Source organism: Galeopterus variegatus, unplaced genomic scaffold, assembly GCF_000696425.1.
Source record: "Galeopterus variegatus unplaced genomic scaffold, G_variegatus-3.0.2 Scaffold4747, whole genome shotgun sequence".
NCBI lineage: Eukaryota > Metazoa > Chordata > Mammalia > Dermoptera > Cynocephalidae > Galeopterus > Galeopterus variegatus.
In genome coordinates, this window is record NW_007730858.1 from 33837 (window position 1) to 52630 (window position 18794).

An 18794-nucleotide genomic window follows, 5' to 3' on the forward strand; every position below is an offset into this window, starting at 1 on the left:
TGAGTCATGGGGACAGATCCCTCATGAATGGATTAATGCTCTCCCTGGGGGAGGAGGGGTAGTGAGTGTGTTTTCGCTCTATGCTCTATTAGTTCCTGTGAGAGCTGATTGTTTAAAGGACCCTGGCACCTTTTCTCTCTCTCTTTCTTGCTTTCTCTCTTGCTTCCTCTCGCCATGTGATCTGCTTGTACCTGCTGGCTGCCTGACACTTTTCCGCCATGAGTAGAAACAGCCTGAGGTCCATGCCAGATGTAACTGTCCCAGAATCATAAGCCAAATAAACCTCTCTTCTTTGTAAATCACCTAGTCTCAGGTATTTCTGTTATAGCAACACAAAACGGACTAATACGCTCAGCTAGCCAAGTGCCGATCTGCCAGGAGCCAGTCCACTGCATCATTTCTTGAGGCCAAGTGTGGCACTGTGATTCCCTTGGCAGTTCAGAGCAGTCCTGCCAAGGGTGGGGCTCCTGGGCTTTTTCTCTTGTGGTTGGCCATACTGCTAGTCAGGACTGCCCAGATGGGGCCCCAACCAGGCACTTCTTGGGAAATGGATGAGGTGGCTACATGATGCTGCAGAGAGGGAGCCCTGCTGTTTACTTCTCGAGCAGTGGGATAGGGCACTATGCAAGGCCACAGAGAAGGGGCCTTGCCAACCACTTCTTCAGCAGTGGATGAGGTCACTAGGAAGGGTTGCAGAGAGGGGGTCCTGTCAGACACTTCTTGGGCAGTGGGTGAGGCAGCCAAGAGGGCATGCTGAAAGAAAGCCTGTCCAGCTGCTACTCAGGCAGTGGGTGACGCTGCCAGGTGGGAATACAGAGAGGGGGCCCTTTCAGCTGCTTCTTGAGCAGTGGGCAAGGCCATGGAGCAGGCCTGCTGAGAGGGAGCCTGCCCAGCCTCTTCTTGAGCAATGGGCAAAGTCACTTGGCAGCACTGTTGAAGGTGAAACTGACTGGCTGCTTCTCCTGGAGGGCACAGATGTGCTTTATTTCTGCCAGTGAGGCAGGGGAGGTGTTCATTAGGGTACGGCTGTGAACCATAGGGTCACATAGGGTATGGCTGGGTCAGGAGCTTGGAAACACAGAACTCAGCTCAGTGGCATTGAGAGGAGGGGGAATTGTTTGATCTCTGTCCGAGGACAGGGGGATGCATTAGTTCAGTAGGCCTGAACTGGAAGGTTGGTCCAGTGAGAACTTCCCACTCTGCCATTTTCACTCAATGTGATTTTCCTCCATGATGTACTTGATTTTATTTTTTTGCTGGTGGTACTTTTTAAAAAATAAACTGTTGCAAGTTCAACTTAAGTGATCTCCTTAATAGTCCATCCCCCTTGTTCCTTCCCCAGTGATAACCACTCTCTTGAACTTGTTTCATACTATGCATGTTTTCATATACTGCATGTTTTTCATATAATGCACGTTTTATATATAGCTTCAAATAACATATAGTTTTGCTTTACAGGTTGTGAGGAAAATAGAGTAGTCAGGCCTCCTCGCCTCAGGTCCAGTTGTGTGTGGTGCAGCACATTCTTTATAAACAAGTTGTGTGGGAGTAGAGTTAGTGCGCATGTGCACCCAGTACTTTTAGCTTGTTGCTATTCTTGTGTGTTTTTCAGTGTGTGAAGCAGCAGATCCACAGAGCTTGCATCTAAAAATACAGCATGTTTACTTTGCTGGCAGCTGTTCTATTTCTCTTTGGACTGCCTAGCTCTTAGACATGTGTGTGCTGAATAAAGACTATTCTGTCTTTACCTATGGCTTCAAGGACCTTTTCCTGTGACCTAGCTCATAGACCTGCATGTGAAGGGTTTTTGAATGGGCTCGAGGGGTCTGTGAGTTCCAGACCCTAGCCCTGGCTCAGCACAGGTTTTGATTTTTTTCTGTCAACTTTCCTTTGTTGTTTGTTACTTTCACGTAATGATTAGTGATCATGGCCTGTTTGGTAATGATGTTTTAGCATTTGTGGAAATTTTCTGTATTGCTTCCTATATAAACATTTTCAGAAATGGTACTTCTCCAATGAAAGGACCTAGCCACTAGAGGAAATGGGAATAATTACTTTCTACAGAGAGTTCTTAAGGGTCAAAAATGAGGTAGAAACTTCAGCTATTCCTGTATAAAGGGCTATGGAAGCTCATGGGAATGGAAACCTTGCCATTTGAAGTGCATACCCTGGGTGCCTCTGAAATGTTGCATTCATCCACTGCCACCTGCCCATAAGAGTCACGTCATTTGGCCTGTGCACCTTTCCATTGGTGGCCTTTCTTTTTTTTTTTTTTCCCCCCCTTTTTGTCTTTTTTCGTGACCGGCAACGGATCGCAACCCTCAGTGTCACGCCCGTACCGGACTGGGACCGGCAACGGGATCGCAACCCTCAGTGTTGCGCACCTCGCTCAGCCAGTGAGCGGCTGGTCTGTATGTGGGATCCGAACCCTCGGCGGGAGTGCCGCCGCGCTCCCAAGCGGCACACTGTAGCAGTGTGCCACCAGGCTGGCCCCTCCATTGGTGGCCTTTCAAGAAGACAAGTCTGAAAGTTCTACTGCCTCAGCAAAGTGCCTCTTGGATTGAAGAGGGATGGGAGCTTATGCAGTTATGGGTCAGAGGATGAGGAAGTACAGATCCTATGGGTTTGGAGGAGAGCCATAGGGAGCTTGTCACGATGATTCTACCCAGGTAGGGAGAAGAAAAAGTCAAGATGAGTCCATCAAGTTGATGCTCTCATCATGTAATCCTGTCCTTGGGCTCCAGAATTTGGCTTACAGAATGCCTCTGGGGCAGCTGGTCTGTGACCTGCTGCTTTCAGGCCAAGGGTGTGGCATGCAGCATTTCCATTTGTTGTTAGAGAAGAAGGTAGTTGCGTGTGTCACCATTAGCAGAGCTGATTCTGGAAGTTCAGATTATAGGTCTGTGGCTATGTGGCCATCCTTCATGTGATGCTGTGGAAATGAAACTCCTCCAGTGTTGTAGCAAAGAGAGCTCAGTCTTGTGATGAGGATGTGGCCAGGGGAATAGAGTAATGCCTAATGTCATGTTCTTGTAGACAGGTGGGCTTGGGTTCAAATTCCGACTCTGCCATATATTGTGTGTTCTTTGACAAGATAGTTAATCACCAAGCATTATTAGGTTCATGTTGGAATTGGAAATAATGATTTATAGCTTATAAGAGTGTAATAAAGTGGTCACTAATGAGAAGTTAAATGACAGTGCCCATGCTTTGCTTAGCACATTTGTCTTCAAACTGAGGTGTGCCTGTGCGTGAGGTGTACAACAACTTTTGAACAGGTACATGGGCAAACATGGGTTTAAAGAAATAAATATCCAGATTCTCACCTTCTATATGTTCTCTTTCTAAAAACTGATCTCTTTGAGAAGTCCTTTGGTGTTGCAGCATCATGTTATGTTGGCTCTTCTCTCCCATCTTCCCTCACAGTCACCCCACTTCTACCAAAGAAAAATTTATTGATTATACAGTTAGAATTTGATGTTTTATTGCCACAAGGTGTAAAAGTTTCTGCCTCAAATAAGGGGCAGTTAGAGATGGCCTTGATGTGAGCCCAGCAGGAATGTGCACTCAAAGTGAATTTCCTCTTAAGTCCACAGGTCCTGGCTCCAAGAGCAAGACACATCAAGTGAAGAGAGGAGGAGACTCCAGGACCCAGATATCATCATTTGTGGGGACATCCTTGACTGGAGGATTAACTAGAAATTAATGACTAACTAGAAATTTAGAGCAGTTCAAGAAGAGACTAAAGACACGGTATCCTAATTACTGGCTACTTCCCATAAGAGAAGAAAATGATCAAGGCCCAGGTGACTTTTGGTTTGTTTTATTCTTTCTTTCATTCTGTGGTTGATTTCTGGAGCACTTTAAAAGTCAATTGAGGGTGGGCCCGGTGGCGCACTGCTACAGTGCGCCTCTTGGGAGCGTGGCGGCGCTCCCGCCGAGGGTTCGGATCCCACATACAGACTGGCCGCTCACTGGCTGAGCGAGGTGCGGGAGCAACACCGAGGTTTGCGATCCCGTTGCCGGTCCCGGTCCGGTACGGGCGCGACACTGAGGGTTGCGATCCGTTGCCGGTCAGTAAAAAAAAAGACAAAAAGGAAAAAAAAAAAGTCAATTGAATTAAATGGAAAAGTATAAATTGGTAAAGCAGTATTAATGCACAAATAGACTCTAACTTCAACATCAAGGAAAAGTAGGACCAGGAATATATTGATCATAGGTGTGGTATCATAGAAAGATGTTTGGTCTTTGTCCCTAATTCCTGGCGCAGAGCTCCTAAAACTCTTAGAACTTCTGATTGATAAAAGCGATAGGAGCCTCTTTTGTTCTAATAAAGTTACTCTTGGTGGACCTTTAGATAGCTTCAGTATGGAGGCTGGTCAACAGAAAGACCAATCCTTAATTAGAAGCTTGCAACTTTCAGCCCTTACCCCCACCCTCCAGGGAAGGGAGAAGGAGATTGAGTTCAATAACCAGTGGCCAATAATTTAATCAATCATACCTATGTAATGAAACCTACCTACATAAAACCTCTAAGCAATGGGGTTCAGAGGGCTTCTGAGTTGGTGAACACATCGACTTGCTGGGAGAGTGGAGTGCCCAGAGAGAGCATGGAAGTTCACACCACCACCAACACCCCCATAGTTTGCCCTGTGCGTCTGTTCCATTTGGGTATTCCTGAGTTGCATCCTTTATAATAAACTGGCAATAGTAAGTTCAGCACTATGCTAAGTTTTGTGAATTGTTCTAGTGAATTTTTGAACCTGAGGGTGTGTTATGGAAACCCCAAAATTTGTAGACAAGTCAGATAGATGTGTGGATAAACTGGGGACCTCACACTTGACACTGGCATCTGAAGTGGGGTTAGTCTTGTGGGATTGAGCCCTTAGCTTGTGGGGTCTACACTAACTCCAGGAGTTGGTGCCAGAATTGAATTTAATTGTTGGATACCCAGTTGGTGTTGAAGATTTGGAGAATTACTTGGTCTAAGGAAAAACCCACTCAATTATTGTCAGAGGTGTTATGAGTAAAAACAGCACAATAGAATTTACACTGAATGATCAGTATCAGAACATAATGTGTGACTGGAGCATCTTGTGGGTTGTTTTAGGTGTCACCTTCTGTCTAATGTCTCTGACAGTCATCACAACCAGAGAATCATGATGGTCACAAAATATGCACTAACTCTGAGAGGAAAGCAGACCAGTTCCTGAGAGGTGTCACTATTTCATTCCACTTACGTCTCGGGTTGTTTTTTTGGATGGTTATTCCTTGAGGTGATGTGATAGATGGTATCATAAATGCAGATTTCTCATAAATGCTAAACCAAAGTTTCTCAGAGACCCCTTAGGAAAGAGATGAAGAGAACTCAATATACAGTTTTTCATGGGACCATGGCAAGGTGACCCATGGACCCAGCTGTATGGCTATTAGGGTCAATCTAGGAATAAAACCTTTGTGATCTAGGAAGTTGGAAAGATTCTCTGACTTCCTAAAGTCCCATATGAACAGATGGCTGAACTGGTATTTGAGTACAAATTTGTCTGTAGGCATTTGGAAGTTATGTTCTCTGGTAAGGGCATCGGTTGTCGCGATCCAGAGGGTTTGCTTTAGAACTTCACCCTAAGATAGTACACACTCCTTTCTGTGTCCAAAGCCAGTTCTTACATACTGCTGTCTCCTTTATTACCTTTTAAAAATTTAATCATACAGGCTGGCCAGTTAGCTCAGTTGTTTAGAGCATGGTGCTGATAACACCAGGGTCCAGGGTTTGATCCCTGTACCAGTCAGCTGCAAAAAAACCAAAACAGAACAAACAAACAAAAAAATCCCAAAAATGTGCATGGATACATTTTAAAGGTTAAAATAAAACTGTCCAATGATTACAAAGTATACATCGTGAAAAAGTAAAGTTCCTTTCCATCCATCTTTTCCTAATTCGCTAAGTGCAGCTTTACCAAATGGGTAAGTAGCACATATTTCCTGTCACTGTTCCTGTGTGTGCATCTACCACATATATGTGTATATGTGTATATATATTTACAGATGTATCTATCTCAGCCCTTAAATCTTTGGATAATGCCTTTCCATTATTATGTTTTCTTTTTCATACGTTGAATTGGTAAATGCTAGACCTCACCTATCTTCCATATTTATTAATCTGTCTTTTATATTTGATCATTTTGTCCTGTGGTACTTTCTTCAGATCTAGTTCATTAATTAGCTCTTCAATGTAATTGATATGCTGTTAACATACCTGATAATAATTTTTAAAGTTGTATGTGTTTGTGGTTTCTGATCAATAGTATGCATTTTCTTAGTCTACTTAATATTACTTAATAGTCTCTTGCTGTTTGGACATGTTTTGGAAAAATTCTTTTACTCCTCCAAGGACATGGGTAAAAAACAGTGTTTTCCTACTGTTACTCTCCATACAATATTCAACACAGAACATGTTACCTCTGGTCACCAAAAACTGGGTTCTTCCCCACCAACAATCAGTTCTCCAGCAGACACCAACTGGGTGTTCTATAATTCAATTCAGTTTCAACACTATCTACCTGGAAATATTGTCAGATGCTATAGATTTAGGGCTCAGTCCTGCAAGACTGCCCATATCAGACACCAATCACAAGCAGTAGACTGTCACTTATCCTTCTCACCAGCTGGCTATAAATCAGGATCCCCACAACCCTCTCCTCAGGTTTGATTAACTTGCTAGAGCAGCTCACAGAACTCAGGGAAACACTTGATTTACATTTACCAGTTTATTGTACAGGATATTATAAGTTATACAGATGAACAGCCAGATGGAAGAGATGCATAGGGTGGGGTATGTGGGAAAGGGGGGAAGTTTTCATGCCTCTCCAGATGCACCACTATCATCCAGGCATCTCTGTGTGTTCAGGTATTCAGAAGCTCTTGGAACTGTCCTTCTGAGTTTTTATGGAAGCTTCATTATGTAGGCATAATTGATTACATCATTGGCCATTGGTTATCAACTCAACCCTCAGCCTCTCACCCCTCCCAGAGATCAGGCATTGCAGCTGAAAGTTTCAACCCTCTAGTCACATAGTAGGTTCCCTTGGCAATAAGACCTGATCCGGAGGTTATCCAGGAGCCCAAGAGTTGCCTCATTAAAACAAAAGACACTTCTATCACCCATGAAATTCCAAGGGATTTAGGAGCTCTGTGTCAAATGCTGCTATCACTCAGGAATTTACAAAGATCTTAGGTGCTCTGTGTCAGGAATCAGGGTCAAAGACCAAATATTAGAATAAGAGATTCTGGGCTGAGCCCGTGGGTGCACTCAGGAGAGTGCGGCACTGGGAGCACAGCAGCGCTCCCGCCGTGGGTTTAGATCCTATATAGGGATGACTGGTGCGCTCGCAGCGCTCACTGGCTGAGCGCAGTGCGGCTGGTCTCAAAAAGGACAAAAAAAAAAAAGAATAAGAGATTCTCCTAGCACTTCTATTTATAAGGGTTTGGGGAGTTCTGTGTCAGGAATTGGGGGCAGAGACAATATCACACCTTCTAACATAAAAAATACACATTTAATATGTAGTATCTTATAGTGTCTGTAGTTTGTCCATGGTTGATTCTGATATTGGGTATGAAGATTCATGATGAATATAGAAAAGTGCTGTGTTCATCTTGATATCAGTAGAATGTATTTAGTGCCTGGCAAATATGTGTTCAAAAAAACCTGCATATATATATATATATATATATATATATATGTATATATGTATATATACATATATATATGTATATATGTATATATATATATGTGTGTATATATATATATGTGTGTATATATATATATGTATGTATGTATATATATATATATATGTATGTATGTATATGTACACACATATATGATATGTTTCTAGTTTAGCCAGGACATTAAATGACTAGTTATTCTGATTTGTTAATTGATGGATGACTCTACAATTACAGAATATTTTGCTAGAGATAGATTTTGAACATAGATTTTAGAGATAGATTTTGCTTCTATCACAATGTATTGTTTAAAAAATTGTGACACCAAAGTATATAGATGCAGCATATATTGTGAAAATGAGCCGAACAACATCCTTCACATTCCTTCCATGTCAATAAAAGAGAAACACTTCATATTAAGGAGGACTATGTTATTACAGGAATCACTGACACTGGAGGATGTGGCTGTGGAGTTCACCAGGGAGGAGTGGCAGCTCCTGGACCCTGCTCAGAAGGACCTGTACTGGGATGTGATGTTGGAGAACTACAGCAACCTGGTGTCAGTGGGTAAGGACAGCTGCCCTGTGTCACTCAGAGGGTGTCCAGTCAGTGGCCTTTCCTTATCAGTTTCTGAAAGTTCTAGGGTGTCTGTGGTGCCTTGAAGTGGTAGATTCTCAGTCACCTTTCTGGCCTGAGATAAAGGAGTATAATGTGCCACGTTTGTGAGAGAAAAGCCTTTAATTTTCAGACATGTAAATTATGTTGTTCTTAAAATGGAGCGTTCTCTTATGTTGACAGATCACAGCCCAGTTTGATGAACCTGTCTTCTGTCATTTCCCCTGAACAGGGTATCAAGCCAGCAAGCCAGATGCACTCACCAGGTTGCAACGAGGAGAAGCATGGACAATAGAAGATGAAATCCATAGTCAAATCTATCTAGGTGAGTCAGTGAGATCCAGCAAGGAGTGTGGCCAATGAAGTCATAGTCTAAACGTTCAGAGGTTCACAGCTGTGAGGGTGTTTGAGGATATGTAAACAAGTCCCTCTTCCTAGGCAAGAGCTCTTTTTCTTTTAGGTGTTTTGAGGAACATACACCTCTTTATCTCTTCTTGGATTCAGCCCCACTGTTTATTTCATCTAGCTCTTGATTTTTTGACTACTTCACCTTCCTGCCCCTTTTGATAACCTTTTTTTTTTTTTTTTTTAAAGATGACCGGTAAGGGGATCTTAACCCTTGACTTGGTGTTGTCAGCACCACACTCACCCAGTGAGCAAACCGGCCATCCCTATATGGGATCCGAACCCGGGGCCTTGGTGTTATCAGCACCACACTCTCCCGAGTGAGCCACGGGCCGGACCCCCCTTTTGATAATCTTGATTTCCTTTCCTATCATCCACCCCCATCTTGGATTCTGTGCCCCCAGTGTAACCTGGTCCGTTGCTGTGCATGTATCTGTTTCCTTAGTTTCTCTTTTTCCCCAATATGAGGTCCTCCAAAGGTTCTGTTTTCCATTTGTTGCTCTGTTCACATATCCTTTAGACGTTTTCTTTATTCTGATGACTTAATCATTTGTTCTCTTTTGAGACTCTCGGGTTAACATCTCCCTTCATATTTTCTAACTTCTACACGTTCTTCATACCATATATTTTACCATTTCCGTGGCAACTCCTTGAGTCTATCCTGACCACTGTGGAGTGACCTCAAAACTTCCCTACCTCCTCAGCTTCCTTATTTAAAGTCTTTGCTCTTCCCATTAATTTTTTTAAAATTCTCATTCTGTGTTTCCAGCCCAAACCAGATTATTAAACCTCAGTCCAGCTTTGCTTTATTTTCTTTGTGTAATTGTTATTTGTGCCCTTTATTTTAGTTTCTCTTAAATGATATTGCTGGGCTCATTCCCTTAAAGCTTTCCTTTTCATATTATATGTAGTCTGACGGCATTAAGTCCCAGTTAATCATAGCAGTCATATAAGATGAAAATTCCTTTTCTGTCAAGTGGTATTCTAGTTAAGTCTCCATGATATGGCATCATCTTGCTTGTACAGAGTTTGCTTTTCTTTTTCCTAAACTCAAGGTCAATGCATTTAAAGTAGTCTCCCCAATGTGTTCCATACATGTGAATCTTTCCTTGTTTCATTGCCTTAAATACTTTTTGATGGCCTTAAATATTTTTTGGTAGCCCATTAAATACTAGTCCTGACAGCTGTAAACATCAACAAAATTCTCGGGGATTACATTCTAAAAGGAAGAGGCACAAAATTAATCAGAATGGGTAAATATCATGTCTTATGGTGAAAGTCCTGGGAAGAGCAATAAAACATGTAATGGAATAGTATGTGAGAAGCCTGGGAGCTTCTTTTCAGGAATGGGAATGGCTCTTTTAAAGGTGACTGAGCAACTATATGAGGGATGTGAGTAGGTCACTTGGATGAATTACATTCTAAGTAGACAAAATAGCAAGTTCAAAGGCCCAAGGCTGGTGTATGTTTGAGGAACTTCAAGGAAGCCTACGTACATATAGTGGAGTGAGTAAGAGAGACAGTGATTGGAGATAATATACAGATAAGGTCAATGTGGTAGTAGCTAGAGTTTGGGGTAGACGGGTCATGTAGGACCTTTCAAGGGGATTTCAAGGACTTGATTTTTTTTAAATCATAAGAGAGTTTTGAGGAGTAACATAATTTATATTTGAAAGGATCATTTGGCTACTTTGTAGAAAATAGTAGCTGGCAGAGGTTGAAGCCTGAAATCCACAGAGTGGTTGTCTTTGACCTGGGTCGAGGGGGTGAGTTTTAATCAGTTTCTGAATATATTTATAAAGGAAAGCAGATGGAATTTTTTATTGAAGTAGACAAAGAGTGTGAGAGAAACATACAAATGAAGAATGATGGTAAGGTTTCTGGCATGAGCCCTGGAAGGAATAGAGTTTCCATTTCCTGAGATGGAAACAATGTGGGAAGGAGGCAATGTGCATTGAGACATCAGGAGTTCTGTTTTGGACATTGTAATTTAGAAATGCTTGTTCACATTCATATAGTGTTCTCTGCAGCAGGTGGATTACTGAGTTCTGGGAGAGTTAGGGCTAGAGATAGGAATTTTGACTCTGAGAGCCTCTGTAATGGGAGTACAGATAATGAAGAGGTTTGGACAACTAGTGATGAGTATTAAATGCATCGTTTCCTAATATGTGTACCAAGACCTCATTTTCTGAGAGTCTGCTTGTGTTAGATTTGGGGACTGGGCTCATCCATATAGATTGCTGTAAGCAGACCCTCTGGAGCCTAGTTCGTGAACCACAAGCCCTAACACATGCTAGAAGGGATTCGATTTACTGAGTAATAAAGCAATACTTTCCAGGAATAAGGTAGCAAATAGAGGACAAATCTGCAGTTAATATATAGAAGTTAAGCTTTTCAATTTGAAGCATCTTTTGCTCTAGTTCAGGTCTGTATGATGTTAACTGTCAAAATAAGCAGTAAAGGGTAGGAAATACTTTAGAAATTTAGGGAAAACAGCTTACAGTGACATGGAATGGGGAATGATAGCACAATATGTAGGAGTCATATCTAGGGTTTTAACAAAATGATGAAGGGCAAGAAATGAAGGGGTCACCCACACATATAAACTGTAACTATGTAGAAGTAATAGATATGATAATTAGCTGGGTTGTGATGATCATCTCACAATGTGTACTTATATCAAAACATGAAATTGTACACCTTAAATATCTATAGTCTTTATATGTCAGTGATGTCACAGTAAAGCTGTTTTTAACAAAAATGAAGATGTGTATGGGCCGGCCCGGTGGCGCACTCGGTAGAGTGTGGCGCTTGGGAGCGCGGCGGCACTCCCACCAAGGGTTCGGATCCCATGTGGAGACTGGTCCGCTCACTGGTTGAGCGTGGTGCGGACGCAACACCGAGGGTTGCGATCCCGTTGCCGGTCGCGGTATGGGTGGGCGAAACACCGAGGGTAGCGATCCTGTTACCGGTCCCGGAAAAAAAAAAAAAAAAATGAAGATGTGAAGTTGGAAATGCACAAAGGTTTGTGGGGACTGTCAAAAGACTGGCCTGGGGCCGACCCCGTGGCACACTGGGGTGAGTGCAGCGCTGGGAGCACAGCGATGCTCCCGGCGCAGGTTCGGATCCTATATAGGAATGGCCCATGCGCTCACTGGCTGAGCGCGGTGCGGGCAACCCCACACCAAGGGTTGCGAACCCCCTACCAGTCATGAAAAGGACCAAAAAAAAAAAAAAAAAAAAAGACTGGCCTGGACCTTACCTGTAAGACCTGTGCACTATGGGGGCCAGCCCGGTGGCGCACTGCTACAGTGCACCGCTTGGGAGCATGGCGGCGCTCCCACCAAGGGTTCGGATCCCACATACAGACCGGTTCCTGCTCACTGGCTGAGCGAGGCACGGGAGCAACACCGAGGGTTCGTAATAACTTCGTATAGCATACATTATACGAAGTTATACGAATTGCCTTGTAGGGTTGTTGTATGGATTAAATAAGTGAGACAATGTGTTGAACATGCTATGCACAAAGCCAGGCTTATAGTAAGTGTCCAGTGAAGTCACTCTGCATGTCCACAAATCCAAGGTTATAACCTGCACAGTGTTTTCAAAGAATTTGAGCCATCATTTATAAATCTGGAGAGCTTATATAAAAGTCTGGGTTTCTGGCTTCTCTTGAAAAATTGGAAGGTCTGACGACGTTGGTTGGCAGCAAGCAGTAACTGCCCCTCTAACCGAGCGAAGCTCTCTGGGTGGCCCAGTGCCATGCCCCCTCAGTGTACAAAGACCATGAGACAAGAGACCGCTGCAATCAAGCAAGAGGAGTTTTATTCCAGCATGCTGGGGACGCTTTGCCTCCTGGAAAGAAGTGGCCCCGAACTTTCAATACCAGAGCTTTTTATACAGTTTTTTAGACAGACTTTCATAACAGACTGAGTTGTCAATTAGCTGTGGTGCCTTAAGATTTATGGTTAGGCTTAACAGGCTGGCACCCTGATAAGATATAGCTCATTTTTAATCTTGGGGTCTGCCAGGTGGCCTCTAGATAAGGAGTTCCTGGGACCAGCTGGTTCCCGGAATGTTAGTATGTCTGGGTCTGCCTGACCTCTTAGAAGCTGCTTCACTTAAAATGCCTTTAGATATGCGTTCCCATTGTTAGCAGAAGCAAATTGTGCAGGTTAAAGTTATACAAGCAAATTGTGCAGGTTAGAGCTATACTTTTTCATTACTATCCCATTACACTTACCACATAAAGGGTAGAAGATATTTGTAGGGGGAACCAGTTGAATGTAAGTGTAAACATGGGTAAATGGGGTAATCGTGGTAAATTTTTATTTTCAGGCCTTTTGTGGACTTTTATGTGTAATCAGGACAGAGTGGTGGGGTTGTTAAGTTTGTTTTGTATTACCCTTGGATATGTAGTCGTCTTACTGGATGGCAAGGGTGTAGCAACAGTAAAGTACATCCAGTAGTTCTAAGAAAAGTGGAAGGCAAAACTGCTGAGGGTTCTGGTCTGGGATCAGAAGTGTGATCCTTTAGGACCCCTTAAATGATGGCAATCAGGGCATTTATGTAGAATTTTGAGAGACAGTGCTGATAGTGGCAAGATGTGGGTTTGAGGATCATTACCTCATTGAAATAGGAACAACCAAAATGTTGTATGTATACAAGTACAGAATGTGACTGGAAAAGATGACAGTTCCCTAGCCAGTTTGGCAGCACATCTGCTTCTGGAGAAGACTATGTGGTCCAATTTCCATAGGGATCACTGTTTTTCTCTTTCTGTATTGATATAAGAGTATGTGTCAGAGCGATCTAAGATATTGGAGTGTTGACTACAGAAGTTTTCCTTTATTCTATTTTATTTTTATTTATTTTTATTTTGTATTTATTTTTGACACATAATTGTACATATTTATGGGGTATAGTATGATGTTTCAGTATATCTACACAATGTATAATACTGAAATTAGGGTAATTGGCATATCCATCATCTCAGATATTTATCATTTTTTAGTGGTGAGAACACTCAAAATCCTCTCTTCTTGCTATTTTAAAATACAAAATATGTTATTGTTAACCATAGTCACCCCACTGTGTATTGGGACATTAGTACTTATTTTTCCAATCTAATTGTATCTTTGTACCCATCAGAAGTTTTCCTTTAAATGTGAGATTGATGCTTTGAGAAATTTGGTTTGATGGTGGTCTGCAGAATAAAGAAGGATAGCAAATTAGAGGAATAAAGTGACCAAGAATTTATCAATTATCTTGAAATAAAATGCTGTTTACAACATTCTCACTGACCTCTTTGTGGTAATAGTTCCTAATATACCTCTGTCTGCTTAGTTCCCTGATCAATGTAGTCAATTTTTGTTATTCTTCAGTGGGATTTTCCAAACCCAAACCCTAAATATTGCAGTAATCAGAAAGTTGGTCTTGTGCCTCCATCTGTACATTTTCCTAAGCATGATCTCATCCAGTCCTCTGTTCTTAAATAATATTTACATACTGATGATTTCCAAGTTGTTATCTCCAGTCAAGACCTTTCTCAAGATTTATATATCCAGCTAGATTTTCCATGTCTGTAATCGAATATCTAAAATCCATCCTGAGGTTAGTGTGGGTTTCCATTTGATTTCCCTCACATTTGGGATCTCAGTGTTACTCCTCATCTCATTTAAAGGTGCTACCCCACTATCCAGTGGCTCAATCCAAATAATTAGGAATAATCCTTAATTCCTCACTTTTATTAATCTTCTGTTATTGAGACTGAGCCTTGACTCCCCATATTGACTGAGCCTCATCTTTTCTCTCTCCAAATTATATTCTGATTTTCTTCTCCTTCTCTATTGCTCCTTCAAGGTACTTTTTACAATTTGTACTTACCTTCTTTATTTTATTGCTTCCATATTCTATTTTCCCTCACTAGAATGTATGCTCAGAGAAAATAAGAAATATGTTTCTATATCATCATCACCAGTACAATGTCTGATACACAGTTATAATTTAATAAGGATTTGTGGATGTATGAATATGTCCCCCATCATTGTGAAAAAAAAATCTCTCCAACTTCTGTGGTCCAGTGCTAACAGTGACTTAATTTTATTTTATTGTCTCAGTGTGCTTTATAAGGTCACATTTAGAAAGCAGACAAACCTTTATTTATTCATTTTGAATGATCTAACCTTTTTTATACATGACTGTTTACCATTTGTTTCTTTTGTTTAAATTTATGTGTTTTACCCTTGTCCAAGTGACAACCAACATTTTATTATTATTATGGCAGTAGCCACTAACAAACATATCCACTTAGAGTTTCCTTAAACTAAGGTAATAGTGTTGTCAATAAAGAGTTGTTGTCAACAAATAGTGTTGTCATCAAAGCTGTTTGTGAAATAATTTTATTCTGTTCCATGCTCATGGATTTTTTGTTTTCTTCTTTCCTAGAAATCATGAACGTTGATGGTCATCTACAGATACACTCACAAAACCAAAGATGTCTGAAGAGAGTGGAACAATGCCATGAACATAATGCATTTGGAAGCATCATTCATCAGAGGAAAAGTAATTTTCCTTTCAGGAAAAATCATGATATATTTGACTCACATGAGAAAACACTGAAATCAAATTTAAGTTTACTCAAACAGAACAGAACCTATGAAGTCAATAATCCTATTGAGGTTAACAGAGATGGGAGTTCACTCCTCCATGCCAAGCATGAACAATTTCATGCCAAAATGGAATTCCCTGAACGTAGAAATTCTATGAATACAGATTCACAATTCATTAAGCATCACATAACTCAAAAGGTAGATAAACCCCATGTATGCACCGAATGTGGGAAGACCTTTCTCAAGAAGTCTCGGCTCATTGACCACCAGAGAGTTCATACAGGAGAGAAACCTCATGGATGCAGTATATGTGGCAAAGCCTTCTCCAGAAAGTCCAGGCTCACTGAGCATCAGAAAACTCATGTAGGAGAAAAACAGTATGAATGCACTGAATGTGACAAAGCATTCCGCTGGAAATCACAGCTCATTGCACATCAGAAAATTCATACAGGAGAGAAACCCTATGTATGCAGTGATTGTGGAAAAGGCTTCATCAAGAGGTCTCGGCTCATTAATCATCAGAGAGTTCATACAGGAGAGAAACCACATGGATGCAGTCTGTGTGAGAAAGCATTCTCCAGAAAGTCCAGGCTCATTGAACATCAGAGAACTCATACAGGAGAGAAACCCTATGAATGCACTGAATGTGACAAAGCATTCCGCTGGAAATCACAGCTCAATGCACATCAGAAAACTCATACAGGAGAGAAATCATATATATGTAGTGATTGTGGAAAAGGCTTTATTCAGAAAGGCAATCTCATTGTACATCAGCGTACTCATACTGGAGAGAAGCCTTATATATGCAATGAATGTGGAAAAGGTTTCATTCAGAAGGGCAATCTCCTTATACATCAACGTACTCATACTGGAGAGAAACCCTATGTATGCAGTGAATGTGGGAAAGGCTTCAGCCAGAAGACATGCTTAATATCACATCAGCGATTTCACACAGGAAAGACTCCCTTTGTATGTACTGAGTGTGGAAAATCCTGCTCACACAAGTCAGGTCTCATTAATCATCAGAGAATTCACACAGGAGAGAAACCCTATAAGTGCAGTGACTGTGGGAAAGCTTTCAGAGATAAGTCATGCCTTAATAGACATCGGAGAACTCACACAGGAGAAAGACCCTATGGATGCTCTGATTGTGGGAAAGCTTTCTCCCACTTGTCATGCCTTGTTTATCATAAGGGAATGCTGCATGCAAGGGAGAAACGTGTAGGTTCAGTTAAGTTGGAAAATCCTTTCTCAAAGAGACAAAGGTCATCACATGATAGTGATCTCACACAGGAGAAAAATCCTGTTGACATGGTGACTATGCAGATGCCTTCTGTGGTAGCTCAGGCTTCATTAAACAACAATGAATTACAAGCAGATAGGAATGTAGCTATTGTGGGACAGCCAGTGGCCAGATGTTCATCCTCAGCATATAATAGAATTTGCACAGAAGAGAAACGTTATTAGTACAGTGAATGTGGTAGTGCTTTCAGTGATCAATTACGTCATATTTTATGACACAGGAATAAACTGTGATACATTCAAGGTGGAAAACCCTTGAGTAAAACTTTCTACGTGATTATGTGGGTGACAAGTGTATACTGAGAGAAAAGTAGTATGAATACAGAGACTGGGAAAGTCTTTTTATGGAGTAGACAGACCCTATCCAGTGATAATAGATCACAGTTCTTCAATGAACTCATACTTGGTAGAAATAAAATAATCATGGAGAAGTCCTTGGCCAAATAAGACCTCAGTAGGTGTCAGAGACTTCATGCAGGAGAGAAACTGTTGGAAGACATTCAAAGGCAGGGAATGTGGCAGGGTTGCTGATGGTACATTCTCCCTCATCAATTGTCAGAAGTCATATTGAAATAAAACTATGAACATAATAACTGGAACATTTTCAGCAAAATATCAGTGAATATGAAGCAAATAAGCCCTGTGAGAGTGAAGAATATTTTAGAGGTCTTTATCACAAGTCTGACATCATTATACATCAGATAATATATATGATATGCATTTTAGGACAATATACTTTGAATCAAACTCCTAGTTGTTATGTCAGTGACTTCTTATTTAGAAGAAAGTGAGTGGTGTTGCACATCACTGGCTAAAGTTACAACACAATGCAACTTCCCCCTTTTAATCAGCCTTCTTTTCCCACTCAAGATCACTATGATTAGCTCTTGCATATCTTTGGTTCTAAATTTCTTGTTATTTCAGACTACTGAAGTTCTTCAAAAGGAAACTGAATATACTTAATTCAATAATGTAACATAGCATGTTTGGATGTGTTTAGCTTTATGAATACCACCCCAGGAGAATGAAATTAAAAAATAATAAATAACCAATCAGCCAGGTTCTTACCCTAGAAGGTAGTTCTCATCCTAACCCTGTGATTTGTCTGTTGTTGGTATACACACCACTCAGAAAATTTTTTTATCAAATATTTCCTTCACTTGTTGCTGTTGTAGGAATTGTAGATGATGGCAGTGATGGACAAACCAAAAGCCCTTGCTGTTTTGAGCCAGCATTTTTTTTTTATGGTGGATTATATGCATGTAGCAATTTTATCTTCTAGCAAATGTAGTCAAAGGATGTATATACCTACATTAGTTGAAAAGGACATACAGGATAAGGATCAAATCATCCTGAATTTTTTATTAAAGGGGCATATTATTATTTGGAGTGGTAGGGGGAGAACTCACTTAAGTTTACTTACATAAAACAAGGTATGAATACTTTTTTTACAGTTCATATCTCTGTACCTAGATTATAAATTCCTTGATAGTTTGAAGATAATTGTATATTGCCCATCACATAGCAAAATAGAAATTAATTATATGTAGATTTGGAACATGAATGAAGATGATGAGTTATATTATAAACCAATAAATCAAAATTATTTTTGTCATTAAAGGAAAGAAACTACTGGAAAGAAATTCTAGGGATTGGTATTGTTACAAAAAAACAAACTTTTTTCAAATCTTGAATAAAAATCGTGTCTGCCAGAACATAAAAGGGACAGATCAAAGAAGGAATAGGGTCCACAGAATAAGCCCAATTAAAGGAAGAAAATTAACTGCACTCTCTAAAAAGCGGACAGTATGTGAGATGGATAAAGGTGAAATCACTTTGGATGTCAGAGAGAGCCTTTGCATCTGTCCACAGATTTATCAACTTTCAGAGTTGCCGTGATTTCAAAGATCCTGGCTCCTCTGTGACACACAATTGAGAAATGTGATTTACCTTTATCACTCCTTCTCACTCTCCTGGGAATGGGGCCCTTCACCTCTCCTCTCAGAGTTCTTCCCCTGATCCAGTAAAGATATATACAACTTAGAAACAGTGAGTCTGGCTTATAAGGAAAAAAGTGGAAATTTGCCATAAGATGGCTGCCTCATAATTTAAACCCAAACTCTGGGTTATTGAGTAATT

General features: G+C 41.0%; 1 protein-coding gene across 1 annotated transcript in view; it reads left to right on the forward strand.

Annotated features, from left to right (window-relative positions):
- The window catches only part of ZNF613 (zinc finger protein 613), a 30788-nt gene extending 12490 nt beyond the window's left edge, over nt 1-18298 (forward strand). Inside the window, exons 2-5 of the mRNA XM_008588257.1 lie at nt 3590-3806; nt 8163-8289; nt 8570-8662; nt 15190-18298. Coding sequence (XP_008586479.1) covers nt 3792-3806; nt 8163-8289; nt 8570-8662; nt 15190-16820 — 1866 coding nt within the window. The 5' untranslated portion in view covers nt 3590-3791 and the 3' untranslated portion in view covers nt 16821-18298. The remainder of the gene's footprint in view (nt 1-3589; nt 3807-8162; nt 8290-8569; nt 8663-15189) is intronic.
- The last annotated feature ends 496 nt before the right edge of the window (nt 18299-18794 follow it).